Source organism: Medicago truncatula, chromosome 4, assembly GCF_003473485.1.
Source record: "Medicago truncatula cultivar Jemalong A17 chromosome 4, MtrunA17r5.0-ANR, whole genome shotgun sequence".
Lineage (NCBI taxonomy): Eukaryota > Viridiplantae > Streptophyta > Magnoliopsida > Fabales > Fabaceae > Medicago > Medicago truncatula.
In genome coordinates this window covers 54,698,597-54,724,202 of record NC_053045.1, presented here as the reverse complement: position 1 = coordinate 54,724,202, position 25,606 = coordinate 54,698,597, and the positions used below count along the sequence as shown (strand labels likewise).

General features: G+C 34.2%; 2 protein-coding genes across 2 annotated transcripts; both read left to right on the top strand.

The window, feature by feature from the left end:
- Positions 1-10,862: 10,862 nt before the first annotated feature.
- On the top strand, positions 10,863-11,850 carry LOC11441179 (potassium channel AKT1). The gene is made up of 4 exons (XM_024780786.1): positions 10,863-10,871; positions 11,115-11,147; positions 11,304-11,489; positions 11,746-11,850. The coding sequence occupies exons 1-4, from the start codon at positions 10,863-10,865 to the stop codon at positions 11,848-11,850; spliced, it is 333 nt and encodes a 110-aa protein (XP_024636554.1).
- Positions 11,851-24,039: 12,189 nt separating this feature from the next.
- LOC120579901 (probable protein phosphatase 2C 68) lies at positions 24,040-25,121 on the top strand. Its single transcript, XM_039832649.1, has 3 exons — positions 24,040-24,368; positions 24,454-24,633; positions 24,715-25,121. Exons 1-3 carry the CDS (start codon positions 24,060-24,062, stop codon positions 24,955-24,957), a joined length of 732 nt encoding a protein of 243 aa, XP_039688583.1. The 5' UTR covers positions 24,040-24,059; the 3' UTR covers positions 24,958-25,121.
- Positions 25,122-25,606: the final 485 nt, after the last annotated feature.

Sequence of the window (25,606 nt, the reverse complement as noted above, 5' to 3'; positions counted from 1 at the left end):
AACAACTAACTATACGAGTACAGATGGATGGTTCTTTTTCACCTGCCATATTCTTGATAAAAAATTTCAAATTTGAAGGAGAAAATGACGTGACAGAATAATAAAATGTTTAGTCTTAGTGTGTTATGGGTTTGTAGAATATGACTTTTAACTTTCTTTGTATTTAGTGGCACTGCAATAGTTAATAGAGGAGAGAAGGAAAAAAAAATCAATTTTCAAGGAAAAATCTCATTAATTTTTTTTTATAAACTCATAAAATGGTGAATTAATTACCCCTTATCCTGTACAATCTTGCACAGGTTAGAAAAACCCTTAAAATTAATAGCTAAAATCATTGTTTTTAAAAGTCTAGAAGCACCGAAGCAAACGGATTGCCAAAATAATTGCTTTATTGATCGAGAATTGGTCTCAAAGTATCACTGAAATTAATAACAAAAATCGTTAGTCGATAAGTCTATAACTTATGGTTTGAAAGATAGACAACGGCCCTTGACGTGAGGAGTTTGTGAAATGAAGATTTACTTTAATTTTATATGTTATATTACTTGTGTTTATATACAATCAAACTTATACAAAATTTGAAATTTTGATTAATTAGAATTCAAATAAAAGAAAGTTTGATACTTACGGACCAAGCAATTGTGTTCCAATCCCCATAACCGATGATTGTAAAGGACATCAGAGACCAATAGAAAAGTGTTAACAATTCTTCCTTTTTAACACTCAACTCACTCTAATACCTGTCCTCATATTGAGTGAAATTTATGTAAGATCTACATTTTATAAATAGGTCACACGTAAAATGGTGAGATTCGTATAAGTTTTACCCAATAAAAAAAAAGTAAATGTTAAAAGGAGAATATTGATAGCATTCCTCTCGACCAATATATTTTCACTGGTCAACCTAGTTCGGAAAACATGTGTATTTCAAAACTTTACCAAGGTCATATTTGCCATGTGGACCAAGTAAAATTAATCTTATCATTCTGCTTAAAGGGGAGCATTAACGTAACATTAAGGTTGTTGTCAAGTGACTAACAGATCATGAAATAAAGTCTTGGACCTTGCTTATGCAGGAGCTTTAGTGCATCGAGATATCCTTTTTATTCCACTTAAGTCTACACTAAAAAACAAATGTATATCTCTTTCCAAACCGAAAATGCAAAGCAAATTAGGTGAACTAAATGTTGAATGGTAAATTTATAGATGACTTGGAGTTTTGTTGGGTATCAAGACCTCATAGACAAAATTTGTTTAGCAACTGAATTTATCTTAATATAAATTAATATAAAAATGTGACATGACTGTTAACACTAAAAATGAAATATTTGGTCGAACTTATGATTATGTTTTCGATAAGGCAGATGAGTTATTTCGACAGGCTACAAAGTGCAAATGGATTTCGACCAATAACATGCATACTTCGACACACCGCAATTTCGACCAAAGACAAGGAGAAATAATTCGAAGTTGCAATTGGAGCGCACGGAAGGAAACAAGGCTGAAGTGCATTGAAGTTATTTCCTAGTGTTTAAGTACATGGAAATTATTTCCTAGTGTCTTAGGAAGTTATAGGAAGTTATTTCTACTTTTAATATAGACCGTAGGATTTAGTGGTAGTTTTCTCTACAAGGTCTATATATATCAGTTTGTAATAATAACAATGGGTTGGTTTCTTGATTTCTGAAAACTCTGTAACACCCACACCATGGGAGCAAACGGGTTTAGGAGTGGAGAGATTGACAGATTCCGACCACCCTTTACATTCCTACAATTTAATATCATTGTTCTTGTTTTACTTTCCTTTTTCTTTTGCATTTCTTTTCATCTTTATTCTATTTCTTCTTATTTTGAATATGCTCACTTGAGCAATTTTCTATCATGTTGTCACGAGACAACTTGTTATTACAAGATGTTGGAAGCAATTCTGACATTAATGTTCTTAAAGAATGCATGAAGTGATGTCATAAACCGCGAGGCTTGAACGGTCCCCTTTAAAAATCAATTTGTCACCATCGATCGACATTTATGTCCTAAAACCATTGATGGATACCATTAATGGATAATGGAGTTTACATTACCAAAAATCGGTGTAAACAATGACGTAGTCCGACATATGACTTTTCTATTGAGAGGGACCTTCATCAAGGAGATCCTCTGTCACCTTTCCTTTTCTTGTTGGCTGTAGAAGGTTTCAATGTGTTGATGAAAACCGTGGTTGACGCGAACATGTTCAAAGGGTACAGTGTTGGCTGAGTAGGTGAGGTTTTTCTGACTCATCTGTAGTTTGCGGATAACACTATTATTAATGTCAAAAAAAGTTGGTTGAATGTCCGAACAATGAGGTTGATTTTGCTTTTGTTTGAAGATGTTTCGGGGTTGAAGGTAAATTTTCACAAGAGTATGCTGACGGGTGTCAATGTCCCTGACTCTTGGTTGTCGGAAGCTGCGTTGGTTATGAATTGTCGAAGGGGAACTATCCTGTTTGTCTATTTGGGGATGCCTATTGGTGGTGATCCTAAGAAACTTAGCTTTTTGAAACTTGTTGTTGATCGCATTGTCTCGCGTCTGTCGTTATGGAGTAATAAATTCCTTTCTCTCGGCGGTCGTCTGGTTCTTCTGAAATCTGTCATGTCTTCCATTCCGGTTTACTTTCTTTCCTTTTTCAAAGCCCCTACAGGTATAATTTCTTCTACTGAAACTATTTAAAAAAAAATTGGGGTGGGGGTGAGGATTTTAGGAAGATTGGCTGGATAAATTGGGAGTCTATTTGTACTCCAAAGAAGGATGGAGGGTTGAGGGTTAGGCAGGTAGAAGCTTTTAATATGGCATTGTTGAGAAAGTGGTGTTGGAGGATGTTGATCGAGAAGGAGGGGTTGTAGTATAAAGTTCTTAAAGCCCGTTACGGAGAGGTTGGGGGTGGGTGCAAGAGGGAGGCCGTCATTGTTCTTCGTGGTGGAGGTCGGTGTGTAGGCTTCGAGAGGGGTTGGGTGAGGGTATTGGGAGGTGGTTTGATGATTACATCCGTAGGGTTCTTGGTGATGGTAAGAATACTTTATTTTGGAATGATAATTGGGTATGGGACATCCCTTTGAGGTGTAAATTCCACCGCCTTTTTGATATGGCTGTCAGGAAGGAGTGTTCAGTGGAGGAGATATCGAGGGTCGGTTGGGAGGTTGGAGGTAGGGTTGGAGTGGTGTCGTAGGTTATTGGCGTAGGAGGAGGATAGTGTGAGGAAGTGCTCAACGTTACTTAACATTGTTTTGCAGGAAAATGCTCATGACACTTGGAGGTGGTTACTACATCCTTCTCATGGTTACACGGTGCGGGAAGCTTACCACTTTCTCACCAACAACGGTAACCCGGTGTATAGGTCGATGGTAGATGATGTATGGCATAAGTATATTCCTTCAAAGATGTATGGCATAAAATTGCTCTTTAGACACCTATAGTTTACAATCAAGCACCTAAATGTCCCTAAAACAATCAATTATCGTTCGTTTCCAAATGATGGTTAATTGCAGTTTTAGACTTAGCGACTCATTCTTGTTAGGAACGGTAATTAATTACGTTTAAATCAACGGTAATTAATAACGGTTCAACCAATATGTTTGTGGCTTGATAATGCTCTGTGTAATGTAACAAATAATATAAGCAAATAGATTTTTTTTCTCAACCTTAAAAAACTGAATAATAAAATTTCGATATATATATATATACACAAATATATTGATGTTGTACTTGAAATCTTAATTTCTTAAGAAGAGAAGGAAGAAAGAAAGAAAGAGTTATATACATATTTTATATTGATTATTCTTCTGTTTTTTATTTTTTGAGATTATTGATTTGTTTGTTTATGAGTGTGAATTTTTGTTTAATTATGTGTGAAATTCTAAAGAATGGAAGTGGGAGTTCCAGCTCAAGTTTGAGCAGCAGCTTTCATGACATAATTATAGCAATTTCTCACCAAACGATCCCTACTTTCTCTTCTTTCCACTCTCAATCCTTCACTTGATAATCAGTATCGAAAGTATTTATATTGTATGGGTTTTTCGAAATCACTCACTCAAAACTAAAGCCCTCAATCCTTAACATTTATATTGTCCTAAGCCACGTGGGTTACTAATTTTTTTTTTTTGAAGGGAGGGTTACTAAAATTATATAGTAGAAACTACAAACCTGCCGTAAAATATCATATTCTCCAAAGTCGAAAGTGAGGATAGGAGGAAATTGGACTATAGTTACTTAATATCAAGTACCAATCATAGTTGTCTTAAAAACTTTGCAATAAACAATTGTGGTTTAACTACTGGTCTCAATTGGACTATAATTGCTTTTCTTAAGTAGTCTGCATTGCAAGCAGTCCTATTGTATTCTTTTCACCTAAACCAACATTGATTTGCTTACTAGGTAAAAAGGCACAATGAACTCTTTCCATTTTGACATTTCCCATAAATTGATTTGACTCTACCTTCTCATTCTCTTCTCCCCAACCTTCTCTTCGAATATAATTATTTACTTCAGTAAGTCCTTTTTTTTTTTATGGCCCTATCATATAATATTTTAGTTTGATTAAAATCAAATAGTTCTAATATTGTTTATAATTGATAAATATAAAAATAAAAAAATAAACACTGACACAAGCTTTTTTCCGCTAATAAATATTAATCATCTATAAAGAAATTGAATATAGCGGACAAGTGTTTGTCACTCACGAGTAAAAATAGAATAAGAGATAGAATTTTATCGCAAATAAATATGCAACAAACAAGGCACAAGATTTTATAATAGATAAATGTAAAAAAAACAAACAAACAAAAAACACAGATAAATCTTTATCACCATAAATATAAAACAATTGAAGGTTAACTTGTCTTAGCATTGCCTATCCAAGTTACTCCCTCCGTCCCTTAATAAGTGACACAGTTGACCCAATTACGCATACCAATGCGTAATTTTGAGTTTAAATATCTTGAATAAGTATATTGGAAAAAATTATGAAAATTTGATATTTTGAAAATACTCATCGAGACGAATCTAACGACATCTTATATGATATTATTTATCTTTGTATATTAGTAAAAAAATATGGTCAAAGTAAGTTAGGTCAAAATTTCACATTTTCAAACAGGTCATTTATTGCGGGACGGAGGAAGTAATATTGAGTGTTTAACGTCTCTCCATATGAACACCCTTTATATGTATGAAGGTCAACTTGCAAGTGTCGTTGTTTCCAAGGTGAGAGATACTCCCACCTTCTTCCTCCTCCCAACTTGATATCAATGGTGTTTGCTTTAAGATATGAGGATAAAAACCAATGATGGGTGTCAATTGTTGTAAATTCGGACACAATTCAAACCAATGTTTTGATATGTGGAGCAAAATTTGCAGGAACCAAAACTAAAATAAACAAAGAAGTATAGACTGTCAAACAAGATAAAAGAGAAGAAGGAAAAAAAACATTCTGATGTTTGTTCACCAGTTCAACCCAAATTTGACCTACATTTGGAGGAGAAAATCTCTCTAATTCAATATGAATGAGTTATTTACAAAGAGAAACCAATAATGATACAAGAAATTAACTTTAACACTAATAACCCCAAATTCTACCCTTTGCATGAATCTCTTCTCGTGACTAAGAGACTCAAATATTTAGCCTGTTATAGAGACTAGATATATTATTTATTAAATGGGTTTGTCTAACATGTGCAATATTTTATCCTTTTAACATTAATAACAAGGAGTAACTTTTTATTCAAAAAGACAAATCATTTATTAAAAAATTATATATTTAATATAAAATACATACTATTTTAAATTCCTTAACATATCACTACCAAAAAAAATTCCTTAGCATATGCAAATTTGCGTAGAAAAAATAAATCTAAAAAATGAACTTTCTCTAATAATAAAACTAAAGAGAGAGTATATAAATATAAATATTGCTATAGATTCACAATTCACATGATTATAAAAGGCTAATTCCAATTTCCATCCATGCACACATGTTCAAATTAATATAATTACGAAGAGAGTTAACTTGTATATACTATTAACATGAAAGCAAAATGACTCATTAACTTGTGCTAGTCTCCTTAATATTTTTACACATAGTCAAATCAATCTTTATCATTTGATTATTAGGGTTTCTTCTCTGGACAAAGTTACAATGCAATGGCTCATTTCTTTCATCAATAGGTATTAGGTACAACAACATATTACACTATGTGCACATAGCTAGTTGAAATTTAAAAAAGAAAAAATGATAAAGCAATAACAGAAAAAGTTAATAGTATATGCTCCCAGATCAACGGCTCATTTCTTCAGGCACTCTCTTCCAACACATTGCTGCTTATTCAACCTTTACAAGAAAAATGCCAACAAGAAGATCTTTGGTTAATTTTCGGAATGTGACTCCCAGATCCTTCATCATATATCCTGAAACTAACGATACTTACAGGTTTGTAGATATAGCTTTCATTTATATTTGTAATGTGGTTTAGATTTTTGTTGTGGTAGTATTTGGTGGTGAAGAAACACTCAACATGGTTTATGGATGAATTTGATAATGATGATGTTGGTGCTTGCAAATATTGCAACGGAAACTATGAATTGAGTTTATTTTGTAAGATGTTTCCGATATAATAACTGTGAAAACTAACTGGAAAGTACAAGCACTATAGTTAGCATGAGAATAGGAAAAAGGCTTAGTTCAAGTCTGGTTCTTATTCTAGTTTAAAGTTATTTTTTATTTTTCTATTTTAGATTTTAGGTTAGTATTGTGGAAACTCAAAAATTGAAGTTCAGTTTTCTTTTTTTCTTGGTTCAATGTGTTTTTAAAAATTAAGTTCAAATTTAAATAAAATATGTATTGTTAGTCAATATAACAAAAAAAAACCTATAATTGGTAGTTTAATTGTTGCTTAGTCAATATAACAAAAATAATTAAGAATCGGTAGTTAATTTTAAAACAACCTTTTTTTGGGTAGAAATCAAACTCTCTTTAAATTGGTATAGCTAATAACTTTAAAATGGTAAAGATAACTGCAATTTTGAAGTTTAATTTGCCCAATTAACAAAAGCTAGATATGTTGATATATTTATTCCCAATTTTTCGGGTTAATAATTGACACGCAATATTTTTTAGGCTGTATGTGATCACAACTGCGTATCAAATTTATTTCATTCTTGTGTACTATCTTATTTTTTTATTTTCATTGTTATCATCTTTCAATCAAACTTGTTAAGTTATTATTCAAATTTTGTTTATTTGCAGGATGCTACAATATTTTCTAGGTGTTCTCTCAATCTATACCTGTTTCATTTCACTATATCTCAAGACATTCATAAGAGCACTACCACTATATGTTGCTATAATCGAGACTAGTGTCAATGGATTTTTTCTGGTGGATATCATCTTGTCATTATTTTTTGTCGCATATGTTGACAAAATAACTCTTGTGGTGGTGGATAATAGGAAGAAAATTTTTCGGAATGCTATTGTACTAGCTTTGTTTGGCATCTGTTTGATCATTCCTTTTGAGTTTATTGAGAGGCGATTCCACCCCTCTAGCCCAGCCTACCAGATACTCACAGCTGTTTGCTTTATTCGTCTTTCCCGCGCATCAAGAATTCATAGTTTAATTTCTGAGTAAGTTTAATTTTTTTTTGTTTCTCTGCTATGGCTTTTGATGATGATTGATGAGTATATTTTTTAATGTAGGCTTGAGGAGATTGAATATTTAAATTTTACATATGTGCGCATGACAAAGATGATTTGGGTAAGTTTTATAATATAATATGCTATGTCTTAAAATTTGTATTTGAACTAATCATTGTTGGGACTACAAAATTAAAATATATTAATGTTCATTCCGGTATAATTTATTAATATTATAAATTATAAATTTTACTTTTTATATAAAATTTGTTTTTACTTTATCATAAATTGTTTGAAAGAAATTATGTATTATAAAGTAATAGAAAGGGACAGTTTGAAACCATTATAATTGACCATGAGGATGATTGGGTAGATCATATGGTATCTATTTTTATATTTGTATTTTTAATTGTGAGAAATAAAGCAAAATATAGTAAAGTCAAGAGAAATTTTAATCATTAGTTGACTAAAATTGATGTGGATGCATTGGACTGATAATTTAAGGTTTTTTCTTTAGGTTTGCTCATTTGTTTGTCATTGCGGTGGATGCTTGTTTTACTTTATAGCTAGGCTTCATCATAATTCACAAAACACTTGGTTCCAGCTTGCCGGTTCAGATTTTCTAAAACTGAGTTCAATTAAACAATACATGAACTCTGTCTTGGTATTAACAGAGAGGTAATTTAAATAAACTGATTTTATTAATCAATTTTGTTTTTTATGTATATAAAGGACAATACAATAGAACAACTTATATACAATGGTAAAGAAGCTAGCTAGCCAAAACAATTACAGTTTCCACTAACTATTTATATTCTAAACTAGTGAAAGACTAAGAGACTAACTAAAGTTAAATACAAGGAATAACTATAGTTAAATATGAAGAGTGATAAATGGTAATACTCCCCCTCAAGTTGGACTATGGAGATTGCAAAGTCCCAACTTGGAAATGAAGCTTTGAAACGAGGTGACATGAAGCGGTTTAGTAAATACATCAGCAAGTTGAGATGATGATGGAACTGGTAATAGGTGAATGGTGCCCTTTTGAATCTTTTCTCTAATTACATGGCAATCTATCTCAATATGTTTTGTACGCTCATGAAAAGTAGGGTTATGAGCAAGATAAATTGCTGATGCATTGTCACAATAAACTGAAGATGGAGATTTGATAGGAATGTATAGGTCAGCAAGTAGGTAATGAAGCCATTGAATCTCACATGATAAACTAGCCAATGCCCTATATTCTGCTTCACAGGAAGATCTAGATACAGTAGATTGCTTCTTTGATTTCCATGAGATAAGAGCAGAACCGAGAAATACACAATATCCAGTAATAGATTTTCTAGTATCCAAACAGCAGGCCCAGTCAGAGTCAGCAAATCCAGACAATTGTAGAGATGTAGATGCTGGGAAGAAAAGTCCTTGAGAAGGGGCAGATTTAAGATACCTGAGCACACGATTTGCAGCGCGAAAATGAGACTCGAGAGGCTGGGAAACATATTGACTCAGTTGTTGTACTGAAAATGCTATGTCTGGTCGGGTATGAGTGAGGTAAAGAAGCCTACCAACAAGTCTTCTATAAGCTGAATGATCAGAATAAGGAGTACTTCCTTCATTGGTGAGCTTAGTGGAAGGGTCACATGGAGTTGTGGCAGGTTTAGTAGCAAGATTACCACTGTCATGAAGCAATTCCAAAGCATATTTTCTTTGATTTAAAGAAATACCATCCTTGGTGCGAGCAACTTCAAGGCCAAGAAAAAATCTTAAAGGACCAAGATCTTTTATTTTGAAACGATTATCCAAAATCTTTTTGACAAAGTTAATTTCAGTCATTGAACTGCCAGTCAAGACAATGTCATCCACATATACTAACAAGGCTGTGAAAGTAGAGTCAGAAGCTTTCACAAAGAGTGAGTGATCGGCCTGAGATTGAGAATATCCGAGAGAAATTAAAGTTGTAGTAAGCTTATGGTTCCATTGACGACTGGCTTGCTTTAAACCATAGAGAGATTTGTGTAATCTGCACACTTTAGTGGAACAATCAGAATTTGAAATTTCAAAACCAGGGGGTAAAGACATATATACCTCCTCATTTAAGTCTCCATGCAAAAAGGCATTGTTGATGTCCAATTGTTCTAAAAACCATCCTTTGGCAGCAGCTAAGGCAAGTAAAACCATTCTTGGTATTAACAGAGAGGTAATTTAAATAAACTGATTTTATTAATCAATTTTGTTTTTTATGTATATAAAGGACAATACAATAGAACAACTTATATACAATGGTAAAGAAGCTAGCTAGCCAAAACAATTACAGTTTCCACTAACTATTTATATTCTAAACTAGTGAAAGACTAAGAGACTAACTAAAGTTAAATACAAGGAATAACTATAGTTAAATATGAAGAGTGATAAATGGTAATACTCTGTTTATTGGGCTATAACATCCTTTAGCACTGTTGGATATGGGGATCTCCATCCTATGAAAATAGGGGAGAAGATATTTTCTATAGGCTTTCTGTTCATTAACATTGGAGTAGTGGCATATGTGGTAGGAAATATCAGTCACGTACTTGCCCCTGATGTTGGTCCAACCGGAAGATACGTATGTATATTATAAGAATACAATGTTCTTAAATTAATTTATTATTTTAAGGTGTGGAAATTGTATAGCATCTAACTACGTGGTTAATTATTTTCAGCAAGCACGTAGACTTCGTGTGTTAAGTTTTTGTCGACAACATAATCTACCTATGCATCTTCAAAATGAGGTGTCTACTCACTTGGAATTAGAATATGCATCCAATTTAGAACCATCAGAGGAGCATGGTATTTTTAAGTCTTTACCAATGCCAATTTGTAAAATGATTCTGAATTATTTGTACAACAATTACATGACGGATAGCTATCTTTTCGAGGGGGTTTCAAATGCTATTCGATTACAATTGGTAATTACTATTTTATATGAAATATTTACTTTTATATTTTATTTGCATTGAGAGCTAATATAGTTTTTATTCAAACTCTAAAAGGTACATGAGATGGAGCCTGTTTTTTACCTTGCCAATTCAACGGTGATTCTGCAAGATGAGTTTCCAGTTTGTTTTTATTTTGTTGTCCGGGGTTCTGTGGTAAGTGTCTACCCTTTTGTTTTATAAATTATCATTAAATTTTAAAATTAATAACAATTATATTATAATATAATATGATGATAGTGTTATTTTCAGATTTATTTTATATACATTGATGGTATAACTAACTCTTTTTACGCACAATCAAATAAAATCATAAATGTTTGCAATATTTTTAAAACTAACCTAAAAATATGATGTTATAAAGTGATTTAATTAGATACATATGTAAAAAAAATTACGATATCGGTGTATATAAATTATATCACTTTATCTTTGTTTACAAGCTAATAAAATGTTGTTTCTTTGTTTTACTCTATTGACAGGAATTAAAATCTTTCAAAAATGGGGTTGAGCGAGTAAGTCTGTCTATTTTCTAGTACTTCTTCAACAAAATAAAAATAGTCTGTTTTGAATTTTCTAGTATATATATTTTTTATAAGCATTTCATAGTAGATATTAAGAATACGTATTCTAATTTAACAAATGAAACTGAGTCTTGATTCTTATTTCAGGATGCCGGAACAGCCATAGCTGGAAATGTGTTTGGTCAAAGTTGTGTGCTTTGTAATAAGCCACAACTTTTTACCGCTAAAACTAGAGAAGTATGTCAGCTCCTTAAGCTCGACCGTGACACACTCAACGACATCCTTAAGGAGAATCCCATTGCTGCATCCAACATAATGGATAATGAAATCTTGGTATGTCTACAACGTAGCGCACTAACTTTTTTTTTTAAAGAAATCTAATAAGTTGGTAGTTCTTTATGCATTTTTTCCATCTCATAGAAATGATTTTTTCACGCAAGCACAAATTTTTTAGTTATGTGTTCATTACTTTTAACATAATATAAATCTAATAAAAATTTCTTCTTATTAAAAAAAATACATATAAGAACAAAGAGTTACAATGTGATTTACGTATCTAAATTATGCATTTATTTATTGTGGTTAACAGATATTGAAAGAGCTAGTGGAAGAGCATAATGATCCAGACATGACTGATGTTTTGGGTGAAATTGAAAGGAAGAAGGCAAGGGATGAAGCTCCTGGAATAGCATAATGATCCTGGTGAACTTAATGTTAGGGTGATGGGGTCTGTGCTTTTTTATGTTGAGCTATCATTTTGAGTTTGTATGGATTGGTTTAATTTTAGGATGGATGAATGTAATCGTATTTTGACTATGTTTTGATTTTAGTTTGTTTGATGGATGCATTGATGAAGTTTGTTTGATGGATGGAGAAATGTTTTAATTTTAGTTTGTTTGATGTAACTTTGGTGGCACTGGTTTGGTATCAATCCCTACGATTTCCTGTTACAGGATTATGGAGGATCCTCTTTCTTACTTGACAAGTCTATGGAGGATCCTTTTGCTACATCGCTTGGCAGCTTTGCCAATTCTTTTTCCTTGTGTTTTTTCTCTTCAATCATTTTTGCTCTAAATATTCTGGGTCATTTTGCCGTCCGTTGTGACTTTCCCATTTACGTTTCTTATCCTTGTTTTTGTGTTTATCTTTCCGAGGAGCAGGAACTTCTTTGCGATATGATTCTCCATCATGATCAAATCTAGCAACTGAAACTGTTTGAAGGCTGGCAAATCGTCGTGCATCAGCATCTATTTTGTTATCTTGAATAATACTAGACAGTGATGGATCTTCTGGCTGAGGTTGTGAGTAAACTACACTTGAATCCGCAGTACATTGGAGTTCTTTGACCAATTCATCGCCGTCACTCAAAATCTTTGCACTACCAATGATTGTAGTCATGCGAGAACCAGGACCATAACAAGCATTAACTTCCTCGATATTGTGATTATCAATACTAACAGACTCAGCAAAATTCTACGGAGATGCATCTACTGAAACTGAACTGCTAGCTCTGTGATCAGTTTCATTACGACCACCTAAAGCACTCAACTGATTGATTATCAGTATCAGCCCTACTGGTGGCTTAAGATTGTTTAGCCTTGACTTTGATTAGCATATTTCTTTCATGACTATTGGAAACATCTACCTCCTTTGGAAATTTCAATGGGTGCTTCCTTTAGAGCTACATGTACTCCTTTGGGAGTTTCAGAAGTTTGGTCCTTAGGATCTTTATCACGTGAATCCCTTAAACCCTCAAGTTATGATCAAATCTTGTGTAAGGTTTTGGATGGAACTTGGCAGATCCAAAGGTTTACAGTCGGAATCAAGAAAGAACGGTCCTAAGATAGTTAGAAGCTCCTCAACATTCTACTTTCTCTGGGAATTCCATGTAGAGTTGGGGGTCTGCAGAGAAGCAAAGATTAACATCATAACGGACTTCTTGTAACACACATAAAAACTTATAGCAGTAAAGTAAAAAAGGTTACTAACTATAAAATATTATATTTAAGATGTATTGATTTCTTATCAAACAAAACTGTCAAATTTCATAAAATAGAAAAGGTTATGAGAATATTTCATAAACAGACCATGCTATCAAACCTAAAAATACAACAAAATATCCCCTTCCAAATTAATTTAATTTAGGCTATCAAAATTACTAAAATAGCTGAAGGAAATCCTCACAACAAACACTTCTATAAAAGGACACATGAAACAACTGATGAATAGAAACTCATAAATAACTGCTTCAGGTACATGTAATATTCACACATGTTTTCGAGATTGGCATACATCGTCGTAGATCTTCTCTACGGAAATGATTTATAACCTCTTAAGGAAGGTTCCTCGTCAACATGTTTGGTAAATAAAAGAAGTGCTGAATCAATGCCACTTGCAGTGGAATTCAAGATCAAGGAGTGCTCTTGTTTCAATTTGAATATGCCAGATTGCATTTAGGTCTCTCGTAAAGGCTTTACAAGTTCATATTTCCGATCCTGTAGCGAAGCTTTGGTAATAGATATGTTCATTACAACCTTTGAATGGAAGTATGATACTAAAAAATAAGAAGGCGCCGACAAGATGAATCAAACCCAAAAGCTTTAGGGCAATCTGGGCCAATGTCTGGATACTGGATACTGTCTTATTAGTTTTATCAGAAAAGAGCTTAATTGTCAAAATGACATAAGACATAAAGCTATTAATAGAGTTTTTGTGTAACCAAAAGCAAGAATTAAATTTCCCAAAGAGTAATGTTACTGTCAAAGCCAAATCAACATACAATGATTCTAAATGAGTGAGTACAACAAACGGTAACATAAAGAAACAAAGAACAAATAGAATCAACAAACTCATGATTTAACACAGAAAAACCCATTATCGTAAAAAAGGAAATAAAAGGTGGTGCGGCTGCTATTCCTAACATGAATGAAATGAACGTGAAGTAATCATCCGAGATGTAGCTTGTCTTTCTTCTTGGTTATGGCTAGTTGGTTAGGTTGTGGATTCAATGGCAAAGGCATAGAGACCATGCAAAAATTATTTGAAAACATACTATTCTTTTCTGATATCATAAAATTGTAATTATAATTGATTGAAAAATCACACGAAATAAATTATTATGTATATGATGATATATTTATTAATTACACTATCTTTTGTAGGATAATATTACTATATGAACAGTTTAGTGAGTCAGCATCTCACTTAGACCCGATCCTACTTAAATGGGAATAACATCGAGCGTTTTAAGTGTAAGATAGATTAGCGTATAAAAAATTTACTGAAGCAAAATATAAGACAGGAGAAAGAACATACCAACTCTTTTGACTATATCCAAACATTCATGAAGAATATTTAATTTTAAAGAGCAATACTAAATTTACATGTGATGCATAGTTACAAAACACTTCAGTCACACTATGCAATTGAAATTGCAATCACATAGCTCTGAAACCAGAATAAAGAACTAACAACAAATACAGCTCAAAGAATTTCATGCTTTGTCGGATATTGAAAAGGAAACTACATCCCAGAAAATACAAAAGGGCATTGTTACTTTCATTTATTCTCTATGACTTACTCAGCGTTTGATTTTTTATTTTAATTCAAATTTTGGTGCACCAGATGTATATCTTTGGTGGAATTGTTTTGTTATCAAGCCCTCCAATTTCTGATACAGGATTATAACCGTTGGGTTCAACAGATTTCAGTTGTTTTCCATCATCCACTTCAGGCTCCTTTTTCTTACATGACAATTCTATGGATCTTTTAGCTTCATCGCTTGGCGTTCAATCATTTTCGCGCTACATATTCTGGGTCATTTTGCTGTCCTTTGTGACTTTCCCGTTTAAGCTTCTTATCCTTTGTGACTTTGTATGATCCAATCTAGCAACTGAAAGTGTTTGAAGGCTGGCAAATCGTCGTGCATCAGCATCTATATTGTTATCTTGAATAATACTAGACAATGATGGATCTTCTGACTGAGGTTGTGAGTAAACTACACTTGAATCTGCAGTACATTGGAGTTCTTTGACCAATTCATCACTGTCACTGAAAATCTTTGCACCACCAATGTTGGCAGTCTAGCGGGAACCAGGACCATAACAAGAATTACCTTCTTCAATATTGAAATTATCAATGCCAACAGTCTCAGCAAAATTCCTCTGAGGTGCATCTACTGAAACTGAACTGCTAGATCCTGATCAGTTTCAGTATGACCACCTAAAGAGTATTCAACCGGTCGATTATTAGTATCAGCCCTACAGGTGGCAGAAGATCGTTTAACCATGATTTTGATTAGCCTTTTCTTTCATGACTGTTGGAAACAGCATCTACATCCATAGAAATTTCTTTGGGAGCTTCAATTGGTGCTTCAGGGGGAAATCCTGTTAAGTCCTCTTTGGGAGTTTCAAAAGTGTGGTCCTTAGAAGCTTAAAATCAAATATTATTACTCAGTTTTCACATTTATCGGGGAAAATTTCTTTGGGAGCTTCAATTGGTGCTTCAGGGGGAAATCCTGTTAAGTCCTCTTTGGGAGTTTCAAAAGTCTCGTACAGAACTTTATCGTCAAAATTGGTTTGACTAATGTCTAAAACAAATATATGATAAAGGAAGTGAGATCCATTTCAATGGTAAATTTAGATTAACAGTTCATAAAATACGTAATCCAAAACAAACAACATTTGCATGATTGTTACAGGAATGTATATTGCACTGCTTAAAATCAAACATTTTATAAACACACACATCAACTCCTAGGTTGCAACATTTTAAATTCAATAGCTTTTATTTTCATTAATTATTAGATACTTAAGGAGCTGCTTGTGATCAGGAAATCTAAAAGACGAGAGAGATGAAAGACTCGGATAACTAAAATAAATAGTGTAGGTAATGTTGAGAATCAGACAGCAAAAGTCCACAAACCTGTTTCCCAAACTCAAACACGCCAACTGATTGGACAACCGCAGCAGGTTAGAGCTAGGTTTTTCTTTGGGTTCTGCCGACAAGGCTAACCCTAGTTTTTTAGACTGTTTGGTCTCAAGTCAGTTGTGAGAGCACAACCACCGCTGACAGTTGTCGGAGCCACCGACATAGACACGCGCTCTGGAATTAGAATCAGACGGCGCCGATCTGCTTTCCGCCATCAAACGTCAATTGACACGCTGCCTTCCCGCTGCTTTCAATCGCCACTGTCATCATCTGACTCACCTTGCTGTTCTGTGTTGTTTGGGACCATCAACAACACTTGGGTCCCACTTTTTAGAGGCTTCATGGGTCATACTCTGGTCACTTTAGTCTGCCACTTTTCTTGTGATTCATCTTGGTTTCTGCAGATTTGTCTTTGGACGTCATTCAAAGGTTTTTGGTTTAGTGGTATGATGGTTGTCCAACCGATTTTATCTCCGGCCATTTTGGCTCTTTTTGGTAATTCTACAGCTTGTCTTTCTCACTGCATCGGATCATGGATTTTAGATTTCGGTGCTTACGATCATGTAGTTGGTAATCCCTCTCTAATCTCTAACTTGTCACCTCCAAATATACCTCACAATATTACCCTTGCTAATGGTTCTAAGGCACAAGTTACTGGTATTGGTCAGGCATCACCTCTATCATCTCTATCATTGAATTATGTGTTATTTGTACCTGGTTGTCCTTTTAATTTGATATCAATCAGTAAGCTTACTGACTCTCTCAATTGTTCCATAACATTTTCTTCCAAGTCTTTCTGTATACAGGATTGTAATACAGGAAAGACAATTGGAACATGATCTATATCACAGGGTCTATATTACCTTCATAGTCAATCATCCATTATTTGTGGTGTTTCTGCATCTCCGGATATGATTCATCGTCGTTTGGGTCATCCAAGTTTTGATAAGTTAAAGGTGTTGGTTCCTCAACTTTTACATTTGAAGTCATTGGATTGTGAGTCATGTCAACTTGGCAAGCATGTTAGAGCATCTTTCCCAAGCAGTTCCAATAAAAGATCCAAGTCTCCCTTTGATATTGTTCATTCTGATGTGTGGGGTCCTAGTCGGGTGATGTCTACTTTGGGATATAGATATTATGTCACTTTCATCGATGATTTTTCTAGATGCACCTGGATCACTTTACTGAAGGACCGTTCACAATTATTTGGTGCCTTTCAGACATTTTGTTCAGAGATAAAGAACCAATTTGGAAAAGGAATTCGAATTTTGCGGAGTGACAATGCAAAAGAATATTTTTCTGCACCATTCAACTCTTTCATGGCTTCTCTTGGTATCATACATCAATCCAGTTGTCCCCACACACCACAACAAAATGGCGTCACTGAAAGGAAACATCGTCATTTAGTTGATACAGCTCGAACCTTATTGATCAATGCTCATGCACCTTTTAAATTTTGGGGTGATGCTATTCTCACTGATTGTTATTTGATAAACCGTATGCCATCCTCAGTATTGGATAATGAGATTCCACACTCACTCTTATTTCCTAAGGACCCTTTGTCCAGAGTCCCACTACGTGTGTTCGGCTCTACATGTTTTGTTCATGATCTCACTCCTGGTCGCGATAAATTGTCTGCACGAGCTGTCAAATGTGTGTTTTTGGGCTATTCTAGAACCCAAAAGGGGTATCGGTGTTATTCTCCATCTACATGTCGCTTTTATATTTCAGCAGATGTTACTTTCTTCGAGGATACACCATTCTTTGCTCACTCACCACAACTAGTTCGACATCAGATTTTACCGATTCTCAGGTGATACCTATTCCTTTATTTCATCCAATATTTGAGCCACCTGCCTCTACTCAAAGTTCTCCACAGTTATAAGGTAACCCTGAGTTCCACCGTTACGGTAATATTTATGAGTGTCAGCATGTTGAACCTCCAGAAACATCTCCTATTGATTCTAGTGATTCAGCTCCAAAGACTATTACTACTGATTCTAGTGATTCGGCTACTGCTCCAATCTCCTCTCCTGTTGTGGTCCCACCCGAGCCTTCTAATGACTTACCTATTGCTCTTCATAAAGGTAAAAGGTCAACGGTTAATCCTCATCCTGTCTACAACTTTTTGAGTTACCACCAACTGTCTCCTTCCTACTTTGCTTTTGTTTCTGCTTTGTCATCTGTCTCAATTCCTAAGACAGTTCATGAAACATTATCTCACCAAGGATGGAAACAAGCCATGATTGATGAAATGGTAGCTTTAGAATCCAACCATACTTGGGAGCTTGTTTCACCTCCTCCTGGAAAATCTGTTGTTGGTTGCAGGTGGGTGTTTAATGTCAAAGTGGGACCTGACGGACAAATTGATCGATTAAAGGCTCGATTAGTGGCTAAAGGCTATACTCAAGTCTATGGTCAAGATTATAGCAATACCTCCTCACCAGTTGCGAAGATGACATCTGTTCGCCTCTTTATAGCTATGGCCGCCATGAAACGTTGGCCTTTATTTCAGTTAGATATCAAGAATGATTTCTTGCATGGTGACTTGGAAGAAGAGATTTATATGGAGCAACCTCCTGGGTTTGTTGCTCAGGGGGTCGTAGTCTGGTATGCAAATTGCAGAAGTCCTTATATGGCCTGAAACAATCACCTCGGGCATGGTTCGGTCGATTTAGCAAAGTTTTGCAGCAGTTTGGGATGACCCGTTGCGAATCAGATCATTCTGTCTTTCTTAAATGTTCATCATCAAATCAATATATCTATCTTGTAGTTTATGTTGAGGATATTGTGATTGCAGGAGATGATTACGAAGGTATCAAAGCATTAAAACAACACCTATTTCAAAACTTTCAGACTAAGGACTTAGGTCCTCTACGTTACTTTCTTGGGATTGAGGTGGCTCAATCAAAGTCAGGCATTGCTATCTCTCAGAGAAAATATGCCCTTGATATTATAGAGGAGACAGGTCTTATAGATTGCAAACCAGTCGACACTCCTATGGATCATAACGTGAAGCTCCTTCCGGACCAGGGGGAGCCTTATTCTGATCCAGGAAGATACCGGAGACTAGTGGGAAAATTGAATTATCTTACCCTAACAAGACCTGACATATCTTTTCCAGTTAGCGTAGTAAGTCAGTTCCTTAATTCTCCGTGTGACAGTCATTGGAATGCAGTTGTTCGAATTCTTAAGTACATCAAAAGAGCACCTGGAAATGGACTTGTTTTCACTAATAGAGGCCACACTAATATCGTTGGGTATTCAGATGCCAATTGGGCAGGAGATGCGAGTGATAGGCGGTCTACTTCTGGTTATTGTATTTTTGTGGGTGGAAATCTCATTTCATGGAAGAGCAAAAAGCAAACAGTCGTTGCTCGATCAAGTACAAAAGCCGAGTATCGAGCAATGGCTCATGCTACAAGTGAGCTTGTGTGGTTAAAACATTTACTGCAAGAATTAAGTTTTTGTGAGGTTGGTCAGATGGAACTCGTATGTGATAATCAATCAAAACCAGAAGTTGACTGTTATTTCATTAGGGAAAAGATTCTCTCTGGAGTCATCAAAACCTCATTTGTCAGTTCTAAGGATCAACTTGTAGATATCTTTACTAAATCTCTACGAAGTCCTCGGATAACTTACATATGTGACAAGATGGATGCATATGATATGTATGCTCCACCTTGAGGGGGAGTGTTGAGATTTTTTTTTTTTGAACAATCAAAAATGGAACTTATATTAACAAGTCAAGAGCTCTCCCTAGTACAAGGTGTACCAAGGGGTCCCCAAAAAATTACAGATATACAAAGTCAATCAAGAGTTAGCCAAGACCCAAACAATCCAAGGGTCTTGACCACCACAAATCAGAACCAAAAACAAAAATGGCATGGCTAGCTTTTAACCACCACAAAGAATGCCACTTGACCTTATCCAACAACTGATCAATCTCATGTAGGAGTGTTGAGATATTGATATTTATTATAGGATTGCATTCCTATTTAGATCATATCTCATGTATATAAATAGTTGGTTTTCATTCCTTTCAAGATTAATGAGAAATATTCATATTCAAGAAAAATTATAAATGTGATATATGAAATTTAATTTAAACTTATTTGGCTTCGTTATCATAGCTTTCTATTTTTTATTTTTAATGGAAAATCATATCTCTTTCTTTAAAATGGTAGATATGTGAGAAGGAAAAAGAAAAGAAAAAAAACAATAATAATATGTATAACATGAATTAAAAAAAAATGAATTCAAAAGAAAAATTCAATTTCTACCAAGTAAACAAATTCTATAGGAAAAAACCCGTTCTCATAAAACTCACTCTCGCCAAAAACCCGTTCTCATAGAACTCACTCTCTACAAAATGAAAACAAGAATGGCGATTATGGGTAGAATCATCTTTCTACATAGCTACTGACCCATTCTCATCATAGCTCATCTTAAAATTCAATTTCTACCAAGTAAACAAATTCTTTAGGAAAAAACCTAAAACTCACTCTCGCCAAAAACCCATTCTTGCCAAAAACCCATTCTCATAGAACTCACTCTCTACAAAATGAAAACAAGAATGGCGATTATGGGTAGAATCATCTTTCTACATAGCTACTGACCCATTCTCATCATAGCTCATCTTTCTTCTCTCAGTTATGGGTTGTTGGTTAGGATGTGGAAACCATGGCAAGAATCGCAATTGCTTCGATATCAACAAAATTTGGTCGAGGGAACTAATTCAATATCAAAGTGGTCAATTTTCAATGGCTTCAATTCAATCCAATGCAGTTATGGAGGAGCATTGTCAGGTTGAGGTCGGCACAGACAAGGCATTGTTTGTGGGCATTTATGATGGACATGGAGGCAGGGACGATGTCTCCAAGCACCTTGCACATAATTTTTTCCGAAAATTGTGGAGTAAGTCATCTTATTTGTTTTTTATGTTCTATAGTTTATACACTCAATTTGAAACATGAACCCATAATGTTAGGAAGGAGATTAAATTGAAACATGACCCAATTTGAAATGAATTGAGTATTGATTGTATATCCAAGAACAATTAGGGCCTGTTTGTATAACCAGCTTATTTACAGCTTAAAGCACAAGCACTTATAATGATAAGTGCCTATGCATAAGCTAGCATGAGCTATTTTTATAGCAAAAAATTAAATGACGGTAAATTGATTTTATATATGTTATAAGTTGTTTTTTATAAGTTATATTGGAGAACTTATGAAAATAAGTTGGAAAAGGCTTATGAAAATTGTCATAAGTTATTTTTGTAAGTTCTTCCAAACAGGCTAAATTTTTTTATCTCAGTAGATAACCTCATATAACTCTATTCAAACAGGCCCTTAATCTTACCATTTTTTGGGTGACGTGACAACAACATCATTGTTGTGAACTGATTAAATTAATGACATGTAATTTTCGATTTTAATTGTTAGTAGTTAGTTGTCATTGTGCACGTAGTGGCACTTGTAGCGTGTAATCATTGTGTGGCATTCAAATCGGATGAAATGAAAAATATAGTGTATTATGGCTCCAGGTTTTTGGGGCTGGTCGCCATCTAGTTAGCATTTCCTTTGTGGTTTGTTTGTGCCCTTTTCCAGCTTGTCAGTCCAACGTTTGAGAAGTGTTTTGAAGATTTCTTAGCTGATATGTTGGTTTTGCACGTCTATGACCGACTTCAGAACATTTCTCTATTGTTGTTTTGGTCATTTATTGTTGTGATTGTGCCCCACCATTTGTTGGTTCATATTTCAGGCCAGCTTGGTTGTTGTGTATTGCACTTCATATTAGGGGTGACGTTCACATCGGATAAAATGTACTCTATTCTGGCTCTAGGTTTTTGTGGCTGGTCATCTAGTTAGCATTTCGTTTGTGGTTTGTTTATGACCTTTTCTAACTTGTCAGTCCCACGTTTGAGAAGTGTTTTGGAGATTTATTAGCTGATATGTTGCTTTTCCATATCTATGACCTGTTTCAGAACGTTTCTCTGTTGTTGTTTGGTCATTTATTGTTGTAATTGTGCCCCAAGATTTGTTGGTTCGTATTTCGGGTCAGCTTGGTTGTTGTGTATTGCACTTCATATGTCTCTTCCCAAGAAAATCTTTTAAATCTTCGAAGTTCAAACTATGGGGCTGAACAGCAATAGAATATTGTTTATAAGATGGGAATGATAGATATTCATTCGCTAGCTTGAGGAAGGTTGTAAATAATGTATTTTTACTATTATTAATAGTAATTTTTATTATTAGTAATAATTTGTATTCATCATATTTCATTAGACAGGCCCCATTAGTTTGAATAACTCAATCTACATACACATAATTTTACTGGTATACTTTTTACTATTTTATTTACATGGAAGAAAGATATTTTATTTAGAGAGCATTTGTATAAGCAGCTTACCACACAAGTATTAGTGTGCTGTTTAAATATGCTATTTGGTTAACTTTATTTTTGTTGCTGAAATCTTTTTGGTTAAATTGTGAAACTATGTCCAGAATAGTTGATAGAATGATAGGTAAGTTTTCAAAAATAATTACGCAACTGTTACCTGTATATGATATTAGACAAACCCAAATAAACTTTGTTAACTTTTCCCCGGTTTCTATGACTACTAGGAAATTAAACTGTAACTTCCATGTCTTTACAAAAGGGCACCCTATGCTACAAATGAGTTCCATTGTTGCTGTACTGCTGGGTGGTGGGATATAATGTGTGCCTTTATGGAGGTAATGAATGTGATACCTTATCATCATGCACAAGAAAGGCAAGAGTCTAGTGGCAATCACATTAACTTGAGGACTAGTAGGTCCTTGTTAAACTTAGGTTGAATGCAACTGCCCTTAAAGAAAAACATATAGTGTCACTAGTTATTATCATTTTAAGAAAATATCTAACGTTAGAAACGATGAGAGTGAAAATGTCAAGGATTGCTTTTCTTTTTAGATGTTTATCACAACATAAAAAAGTATAATAAAGAAAATGGAACAAAAGGCCATTACTGACTCAAAATGGAGGATCAATGCTTTTTGAAGAGTTGATTTCCTCTTTTAAAATTCTATCAAACAAGGAACAAAATGCAACTAAACATGGGGTTTAGTAGAGTTCATAGATAGATCTTGTAGGATAGTAGATATAGTGTGTCCACTTTGAATGCCTAACCTAAACGTCTACTCAATAAGCACTTCCCAAACATTAATAACATGTTATTTTTCAGTGACTCAATAAGCACTTCCCAAACGTTAATAACATGTCCAAATAAAAGCTTCTTAGTGTTAGTTTAATTACATGAAAATGCTTTCGAATCTAACGCTGGATCTTTTTGGTTCATATTTCGGGCCAGCTTGGTTGTGTGACATTCACATCGGATAAAATGTAGTCTATTCTGGCTCCAGGTTTTTGGGGTTGGTCATCTGGTTAGCATTTCGTTTGTGGTTTGTTTGTGCCCTTTTCTAACTTATCAGTCCCACGTTTGAGAAGTGTTTTGGAGACTTCTTAGCTGATATGTTGGTTTTCTATATCTATGACCTATTTCAGAACGTTTCTCTGTTGTTGTTTTGGTCATTTATTCTTGTGATTGTGCCCCAAAATTTGTTGGTTCGTATTTCGCGCCAGCTTGGTTGTTGTGTATTGCACTTCATATGTCTCTTCCCAAGAAAATCTTTTAAATCTTCGAAGTTCTAACTATGGGGCTGAAGAGCAATAAAATATTGTTTATAAGATGGGAATAATAGATGTTCATTCACTAGCTTGGGGACGGTTGTAAATAATGTATTTTTACTATTATTAATAGTAATTTTTATTATTAGTAATAATTTGTATTCATTTTCACCTGCAACATGTATAAACATGGCTCTCTTATTTGTAATGTTTTCTTGATTAGTGTAGAATTAGTTTAGGATATAATGTAAGTTTTATGTTGAAATTGTAATTCCAGGATATATGAAGGTGAAAGATCAAGAGATGTCTTTGGTGAACATTCTGAAACAAGTTGCTGATGACATGGAAAGAGATATTAAGAGGTGCGCGAGAGAAAACACCGAGCTAGACAAAATAGGTTCTTCATGTTTAGTGGCTTTGATATGGGGAGAGAGACTTTATATCCTAAACATTGGGGATTCTAGACTATTGTTGGGGTCAGAATTAGGAAACACGGAGATTATAAAAGCCAAACAACTGAGTACTGATCATAATTGCAAAAACGAGCTAATCAGGATAAAAGTTCAGAAACAACATCCAGATTCAAAGATTTTGAACAAAGATAGTTGCAAGGTACTTTTGAGGTTTTTTTACATTTATTCAGAATTTTAAATTCATCCTACGCTAACATTCTCTTGTTTACACTGAAAAATACTAGATTACTAGAGTTATTGGAGATGCACACCTGAAGAGAGAGTGCAATTCGTCAGCTGAACCAGAAATCATTTCAAGAGACATAGAGAAGTGTGATAGGTGCATTATCATTGCATCACACGGATTTTGGAAACTCATGTCAAATGAACAAACAGCTTTAATTGTTGAGAGAAATCGGCAACAAGTATGACTTTTCAATTTTTGTTTCTTTATTTTATATATTTTTCCCTTAAAATGTAAAATGTCTCACAAAATATGCATGTAGGGAATTGCAAAAAAGCTTTTGAGGGAAGCTCTAAAGGAGGCTGCTAAGAGAAAAGAAATTGACTATGAACAGCTTATGAAGAAAGCTGAGGGACCTGAGGGAAAACATATATACCATGAAGACATAACGGTCATTGTTGTTTTCTTAAACAAAAAGAATTGGTGGCGCAAAGACATACAAAACATGTCTTACAGGGGTTTTAGAAATACAACAGTGAAATCTGTATTTGCATATGATTATTGATTGTAGTAATAATCATATGCAAATGTAAACCAATCTGTCTGAATGATCTCTTTGGGGTAATATAGGCTGCTTATGCCTTAAACTATGTCTCCAAGTACCTTGCACATCATTTTTTTCCCAAAATTGAGTAGTAAGTCATCTTGTTTGTTTTTTATGTTCTATAACCTTGCACGTCATTTTTTTCCCAAAATTGTGGACTAAGTCATCTTGTTTGTTTTTTATGTTCTATAGTTTATACACTCAATTTGAAACATGAACCCATAATGTTAGAAAGGAGATGGAATTGATACATGCTGATTGTATATCCAAGAACAATTAGAGATGGAAGATGTTTTCCTAAGAAATTAGGGCCTGTTTGGATATGCAGCTTAAAGATGTTTTCCTAAGAAATTAGGGCCTATTTGGATAAGCAACTTATTTATAGCAAAATAAAATAACGGTAAATCATTTTTATATATGCTATAAGTTGTTTTTTATAAGTTATATTGGAGAACTTATGAAAATAAGTTGGAAAAGGCTTATGAAAATTGTCATAAGTTATTTTCGTAAGTTCTACCAAACAGGCTCAAAAAATTAAGAATAACAATCCAGAATTGAAAATGTTACCTGAGAATGAACCTTGAAGAAACCAATTTGATGACTGTTTGTA